Below are 8528 nucleotides of genomic sequence, written 5' to 3'. Positions count from 1 at the left end.
TGACAGGAGACATAAACAAAGACTGAAATATAAATCCCAAACCATCCTGTTAAAGACACAGCTGATGATTTACACAGTAAAGTATTTCTGATCCTGGTGACTCATTTGGATTTACAGACCATAAAAAGACCTCGACAGGCTCCATGTCCTCCTTCTCTCTTGGTATTAGTTTAACTGATTTAAACCCCTGGAGGGAGGAGGCCCTGATGGTGGAGGTTCATGTATTAATAGCAGAGAGCCGCCTCCTCCTCCTCCTCCTCCTCCTCCTCCTCCTCGCTCCACCAGAGGAGGTTTGTTTGTGCTGCTGTTCCTCCTCTGGACAATGGGGGCCCCAGGCTCTTAACAATGGCTCCCACGTCAGAGCCAACCCACTATACTGAGTCTTTGTGGGACAGATTCCCGGAAACAGAGACAAGGGTCTTTGGCCCGACTCCAGTTTCCTGAATGAGGAGAAGGCTGGGAAAGAGACGGAGGAGGAGGAGGAGGAGGCATTCATGTGTCTCTGAGAGAAGACAGAGGACGGCAGGCCGAGGAAACTTTTACTGAGCTGCCACAGAGTGTGAATAATCCTGTTTGAACTGAGCTCAGTGCAGAAAGCAGATTGTATTCATTAAATCCTGGATTTCAGATTCAGACAGACAGAAAACTGAGAATATGAACTCTGTGTTCAGCTCCTGTAACTGACTCCACTGGAGACACAAAAAGGAAAATGTTACAGCGTCTGTTCCTGCTGACGGAGGCTTCCTGCTGTGGTTGGAGCAGATTATCAGCTGATCAGATCTGAGACCAGGACAGACTGCATCCTGCTCACTGGGTGGCAGCTTACATTACCCTGCTGGATCACAACAGCTTCACATTAAAGACACAATCATGGAGTTACACTTCTCTGATTCAGCTCAGGTGATAGCTGTGAGCTCTGTGACTCGACACTGTACTGTAGAGACACCTGAACACAAAGCTAACGCTCCTGTAGCAGTGATTGTAGCCGAGCCACTACAGGAAATGACGCCCCTAAAACAGGGTGATGGTGCGAGGAGCGAGACTTTACACTGACTGTAGCTGAAGCTGTGTGGATCAACAGCTCTGTTTTAAAACACAGGCCAGGAATAGTACGAAGTAGATTTAACAGGGCTTTTATCTTATCTAAGCTACAATCATTACAGTGTAAGGCAGCATGTATGTAACATCAACCGTGTGTTTAAGACCCATTTTACAAGAAAACAATCAGCTGGAACTCAAACAAAGTGAAGATAACATTAGCCTCTGTCGCTACAGCTGCTAACATGGTGATTATTTTAAAGACGTCCTCCTGAGACACATTACACAGTTACAAATAAACCTGTAGGAGACTCTCTGGTGGACAGACGATGTCACTTTGTTACTCATCAGCCAACATGTAATGAGCTGATACTGACCCATAATATTCAATAAAACTACTGGGCTGTTCAAAGAATCCAGATAGAAAGTTCCTGAATGTCAGTGATGTGTCCGGCCTCCGGACCGGTCCTCACATCTGCTTCACAGGTTCAAGGTGTCCAAAAGGAAAAGAGTTCACGTGGACGTGAAAAGCGAAGTGGCAGCTCGATGACAGAGAACCTTTCATTTCTTTATTGTATGAGTGAAACTGTGTCTGCTGCAGAGTGAGTTCAGACTGTGTTCAGTTATCAAAGAGTCAGAAACAACATGCAGCAGTAATCTGCTTCAGATGCCACAAATACCAGACTGTTCCTCTGGGATGATAACGGCTCCACAGAGGGACGCAGACCAGAGTCCGCTGAGAAACACAATGAAACTTCACAAACAGCAGATCTCAGAGTTCATCCGAGACATTCAGAGAAATACAACATGGTTTATGACTCGGCTGCGACTGATTTATGATTCGGCTTTCTGAAAACACACACATACGGTCAACAACCACAGTGAACAACACAGACTTCATAATGTCAAAACCACCATTTATTAACATTCTGTTGATCATTTTAGTTATTCTAAATGTTTTGAATTAAAAATAATAAATCAGAAAAACATACTGACCCTTTAATGCTCTCTTTTCATTTCACACAGCTCTGTTTGGGTTCATATGGAACCAATCAAATTAAGTTCGTAATCAACTAAAAACTTCATTAAAACAACTTGTGAAATTTCTCTTTTAATTCTCTTTTCCTTCAATGAACCAACTTTAATGTTGTGCAGCTCTCAGGTCTCTGATAGGTTCCACACAGACTGATTATTGGATGTTTCCACAGTGAATATGTTCTCGTCTGTCTCATTAATGACTCTGATCCAGATTTAATCAGCGCCTGTGAAGTGACAGCAGTGATCTGAGCAGCAGCTGGAAACACTAACACTGTTAATGAAACCATCAATCCTTCACACACATTTTATGTCACTGTATCTTCACAGTAGAGCTGCAACGATCAGTCAATCCAAAGACAATTAATCAATTAATTAATCACCCAATACTTTGATAATCCATCAATCATTTCAGTCATTTTGAAGCAGACGTGTCAAACCTCTCTTCCAGCTCGTTAAATCTTCTTTCGGTCTGGGACAAAAAAAGACATCTGAAGACGTCTCTGGGAAATTATGATTAATTGTTATTTTTGATCATGAACATAATGTTTTTCTCAGACCAGATGATGTATTGATCAGCTCCTCAGGCTCATAAATCATCATCATATCCCTTTTTGACAGCAGCACTCAAACACAAACTTTATGTTTCAATCAGACTATATTTTAATCTATTAAATATTCTACATGAAGTTTATCATGTACTGCAAAGTGTTTCTCTCATGTTGAGTTGATGTGAATAAATTAAATAACTTCAGTTTTTCAAGTATTATAAATAAAGTAATCCAGATATAATTATTTTATGTTTAATATGTGACAGAATGAGACGGTCAGTCAGACAGTGGCGGTCTGCTGGGCCCGACTGACATTGTTTAACAGTGATGTCACCACTTCCTGTCAGAGGGTGGAGGTGTGTCTGTGTGTGTGTGTGTGTGTGTGTGTGTGTGTGTGTGTGTGTGTGCACTACAGAAAACACACAATTCAGCAAAACTGTGTGACAAAGAGCCAGAGAGCTGCTCTGAGGCCTGCTGTCATCCTATAACCAACCAAACCCCACCTGTACTGTCACATCAACATGAGTCAGCACTTTATACACAACATGAGTCAGCACTTTATACATAACATGAGTCAGCAGGAATAAACCAACTAATAAATAAACACATGAAGGAGTCGACAGGTTGAGTTGAGTTCCTGCGTCTCTTTAAACACCATCTGCTGATTTTAAAGCAGATGGTTTGAGTCACACACTGATGGACCTGATGGACCTGCTGGACCTGATGGACCTGATGGACCTGCTGGACCTGCTGGACCTGCTGGACCTGATGGACCTCAGTGAACCCTGTGCTGCTCATATTCTACCTCTGTTCACATCTCCAACTCTAGTTTGCATGATTGTCCTGAAATTCAAACACAGTAAAAAGAAGAAGAGAGCCGGGCTGGTGAAACACGCGGTGTGTCTGAGGACTAGGAACCAGGAGCCGGACGCCTGTCTTCCTTTCTGATGTCCTCCTGTCTGATGTCCTCCTGTCTGAAACATGTCCAATTGACTCAAAACCTGATTCTAACCAAACTTCTTCTATTAGTTAGTTAATTAATTAGTTTCATCTCTGTCCCCTGGAGGACATCAGAAAGTGAGACAGGAGGACAGGGAGACAGGAGGACATGTCCCACGCTAAGACAATAAAACATCTCTCATGTTAGCATGAAGCTAACAGGCAGAAACTCTTGACCATCGTCCAACAGGTGACCTCACCACAGCTGTCACTACTGTTACCACGGCAACTGACCACTACAGGCTGCAGTGGAGCCTTCAACACACAACACAACACAACACACACACACAGTGTGTGTTCAGGTGTTTTCCCCTGATCACTTCATTAGGAAGGCCCTGTGATTGGTCAGTATCAACAGGAGGAAGTAAACCTCTGTCATACACACACCTGAGAATACACACATCAATCCTTTAACACACACACACACACACACTCATGTCAGTCTCACAATGAGAACATTCAGTGTTTCCATCTGAACTGAAGCTTCTACAAACTGTAGCTGTGTTTGCTTTTCATCCGATTTTCCTCCAGAAGTCCACTCTCTGCTGTGTGTGTGTGTGTGTGTGTGTGTGTGTGTGTGTGTGTGTGTGTGTGTGTGTGTGTCTGTGTGTGTGTCTGTGTGTGTGTGTGTGTGTGTGTGCCAGGCTTTCCACTCACAGTCTGTCTGAACATTTTAAACTGTATATATGATACGGACGTCTGTTCCTGTAACAATCACACTGTGAATGTCTACGTCCTCTCTGCAGACTGAAGGTCGACCAATCAGACGCCTCTGTTTGACTTCCCCACTCAGTCATGTGTGTCTTTGTTTTGGCGTTTCCTCACAGGAAGCTGCTGATTACTGAGAGTAAAAATACACCAGTGACCTGTGAGGGATGGAATCTGAACAGCTCAAAGTCAAACATTAACACCGTGAACATGACGACCATTAAAACCATTAAAACCATGAAGACCATTAAAACTATTCAAACCAATAAGATCATTTAAACCATGAAGACCGTGAAGACCATGAAGACCATTAAAACTATTCAAACTATTCAAACCAATAAGATCATTAAAAACATGAAGACCATGAAGACCATTAAAACCAAGAAGACCATTAAAACCATTAAACCCAAGAAGACCATTAAAACCATGAAGAACATTAAAACCATGAAGAACATTAAAACCATTAAACCCAAGAAGACCATGAAAACCATGAAGACTATTTTAAAAAACCATTAAAAGCAAGAAGATCATTAAAACCATGAAGAACATTAAAACCATTAAAGCCCAGAAGACCATTAAAACCATGAAGATCATTAAAACCATGAAGAACATGAAAACCATTAAAGCCCAGAAGACCATTAAAACCATGAAGATTACTAAAACCATGAGGATCATTAAAACCATGAAGACCATTAAAACCACGAAGACCATTAAACCCAAGAAGACCATTAAAAACATTAAAACCATGAAAACCAAGAAGACCATTAACACTATGAAGACCATTAAAACTATTAAACCCAAGATCATTAAAACCATGAAGAACATTAAAAACCATTAAACACATTAAAACCATTAAACCCAAGAAGACCATTAAAACCATGGAGACTATTAAAACCAAGATCATTAAAACCATGAAGACCATGAAGACCATTAAAACCATGAAGACCATTAAAAACATGAAAAAACATTAAAACCATGAAGACCATTAAAACTATTAAAAACATGAAGACCATTAAAAAAAACGAAGACTATTAAAACTATTAAAACCATGAAGATCATTTAAAACATGAAGACTATTAAAACCAAGATCATTCAAACCATGAAGACCATCAAAACCATGAAGACCATTAAAAAACGAAGACTATTAAAACTATTAAAACCATGAAGACCATTAAAAACATGAAGAACATTAAAACCATGAAGACTATTAAAACTATTAAAACCATGGAGACCATTAAAACTATTAAAACCATGGAGACTATTAAAAACATGAAGAACATTAAAACCATGAAGACTATTAAAACTATTAAAACCATGGAGACCGTTAAAACTATCAAAACCATGGAGACCATTTAAAACATGAAGACCACTAAAACCATGAAGAACATTAAAACCATGAAGACTATTAAAACTATTAAACCCAAGAAGACCATTAAAACTATTACACCACTAAAACCATGAAGAGCATTTAAACCATGAAGATCATTAAAACCATGGAGACCATTAAAACCATTAAAAAACCACGACACCCATTTAAACCATTAAAAACCATAAAGACCATTTAAACCATGGAGACCATTCAAAAAAACCATTAAAAACCATTAAGACTATTAAAACCACGAAGACCATTAAAAACATGAAGAACATTAAAACCATGAAGACTATTAAAACTATTAAAACCATTAAAAACATGAAGAACATTAAAACCATGAAGACTATTAAAACTATTAAAACCACGAAGACCATTAAAAACATGAAGAACATTAAAACCATGAAGACTATTAAAACCATGAAGACCATTAAAAACATGAAGAACATTAAAACCATGAAGACTATTAAAACTATTAAAACCATGGAGACCGTTAAAACTATCAAAACCATGGAGACCATTTAAAACATGAAGACCACTAAAACCATGAAGAACATTAAAACCATGAAGACTATTAAAACTATTAAACCCAAGAAGACCATTAAAACTATTACACCACTAAAACCATGAAGAGCATTTAAACCATGAAGATCATTAAAACCATGGAGACCATTAAAACCATTAAAAAACCACGACACCCATTTAAACCATTAAAAACCATAAAGACCATTTAAACCATGGAGACCATTCAAAAAAACCATTAAAAACCATTAAGACTATTAAAACCACGAAGACCATTAAAAACATGGAGACCATTAAAACCATTAAAAAACCATGACACCCACTTAAACCATTAAAAACCATAAAGACCATTTAAACCATGGAGACCATTCAAAAAAACCATTAAAAACCATTAAGACTATTAAAACCACGAAGACCATTAAAAACATGGAGACCATTAAAACCATTAAAAAACCATGACACCCACTTAAACCATTAAAAACCATAAAGACCATTTAAACCATGGAGACCATTAAAAAAACCATTAAAAACCATTAAGACTATTAAAACCATGGAGACCATTAAAAACATGGAGACCATTAAAATTGTTAAAACCATGGAGACCATTAAAACCATGAAGACCATTACATCATTAAAACCAAGAAGACCATTAAAACTATTACACCATTAAAACCACTAAAACCATGAAGATCATTTAAACCATGGAGACCATTAAAACCATTAAAAAAACATGAAGACCATTACAAAACCATGACACCAGTTTAAACCATTAAAACCATTAAAAAAAATTTAAAAACCATGACGACCATTTAAACCACGGAGACCATTAAAAACCATTAAAAACCATTAAGACTATTAAAAACATGAAGACCATTAAAAAACACGAAGACCATTTAAACCATAGCGACCATTAAAAACCATCCACATTCTGGAAACACTTCACCTCGTCTGGTCCTTACTGAGTGTTTCAGGACCAAAGAGACTGATTAGTTCAGACAGCCTGTGATCACTGTGATCAATAAGTCACATGATCATGATTGTGTATTGCCGGCACAGATCAATGAGACTTGTGTGCTGGAGACAGTTTCTATCTGACTGTAGAGGAACACATGGAGGAGGTGTTCAGGGTCCTCCTGTAACACACAGGACTGCAGGACATATTTCAGTCAGAGCAGACTCAAGGAAACCTGTCACTCAACAGAGACATGAACCTGTGATGTCAGGTGACCTTTGGGGGCCACAAGTAAAGAATGACTCATTCCAGGAAGGTGCCCCCTGCTGGCTGACAGCGGAGTCCGCCATCAACACCCAGTAAAGAGGGAAAAACCGAGCCCCGTTATGTTCTGGTATGCGTGTGATAGAAGGACAACTTTGACGAACTCCGTTGAGCAATCTGTTCATTTTTGCATGATCTGAGTTTCCCAGACAGACACACAAGTTAGAAGACAATTTATGAGCTCACAGAACTTATCAAAGGTTTGTATCCAGTTCGGCGAACATCCAGTCGATCAAGCACCTTTTAAATGTAATAAAACTCTCCATTTAGTGATGATACTCCCTGCTGATCCCAGAGGCCAGCGACTGCCAGCAGGCGGACTATTAGAACCAGCTTGTAAAAACTACTACTTTATAGAAACTTTGGCCTTTTTAATTTTACCATTTGACTGCCGAATTAACCAGAACACCGAACTAAAACGTTCATTATCTCTTACTACGCTCTGCTAGTTGTGTATGTTTTCAACGAACAAGAGGGCCTTAAATTGGGTGATTTTTAATGGAGTTTGGCGCGGTGCTGTGGTTGCCTCTCCACTGGAAAAAGCAACTCCGAAGACATGTAAACTTGATAAAACATGAGTGGACATGTTGTGTTCACACAGCAGAGGTGGAATAGAGATCGTGAGTCCTACCTGTCAGTGAGAGTTGACTGTGTGCAGCTCATTGGGCTTCCTGACGAGTTTCCGACGACTTCACCCAGATAATTGTTTCCTTACAGCGGCTCCGTTATTCCGTCCAGCCGGCCTCATGTCCAGCACACACACTTTAAAGTCTGTCAGTGAAGCTTCAGGTCCAGCAGAGCTGCTCTGATGAAGCACAGACAGAGTCACAGCAGACACTCTGAGAGGAGGTGAAGCTCCGGACCACTGCAGCTCTGCTTCTACAGAGGAAGTCCTTCCATGATGACAGTCAGCCCGCTGCTCCTGTCTCATAATGTCCGGGACACAGCTGCGTCAGACCGGTCCGCTGCAGCGCAGACAGACAGGGACGACACGACTCTTCTGCTATTACTACTCATACTATACTACTCC

The 8528-nt window shown here is 39.9% G+C and overlaps 1 protein-coding gene across 4 annotated transcripts in view; it reads right to left on the bottom strand.

The window, feature by feature from the left end:
• LOC311269363 (rho guanine nucleotide exchange factor 12-like) overlaps window positions 1-8528 on the bottom strand; it is a 35160-nt gene extending 26632 nt beyond the window's left edge. For 3 of the 4 annotated variants that reach the window (XM_084373471.1, XM_084373473.1, XM_084373472.1), the window contains exon 1: window positions 8130-8528. In XM_084373471.1, coding sequence (XP_084229597.1) covers window positions 8130-8161 — 32 coding nt within the window. In that variant the 5' untranslated portion in view covers window positions 8162-8528. The remainder of the gene's footprint in view (window positions 1-8129) is intronic. The other variant, XM_084373474.1, reaches the window with a different exon arrangement.

Source organism: Pagrus pagrus (assembly GCF_965226575.1).
Source record: "Pagrus pagrus genome assembly, chromosome: 14".
NCBI lineage: Eukaryota > Metazoa > Chordata > Actinopteri > Spariformes > Sparidae > Pagrus > Pagrus pagrus.
The sequence above is the reverse complement of the archived record's forward strand: the minus strand, read 5'-3'. Positions and strand labels throughout refer to the sequence as shown.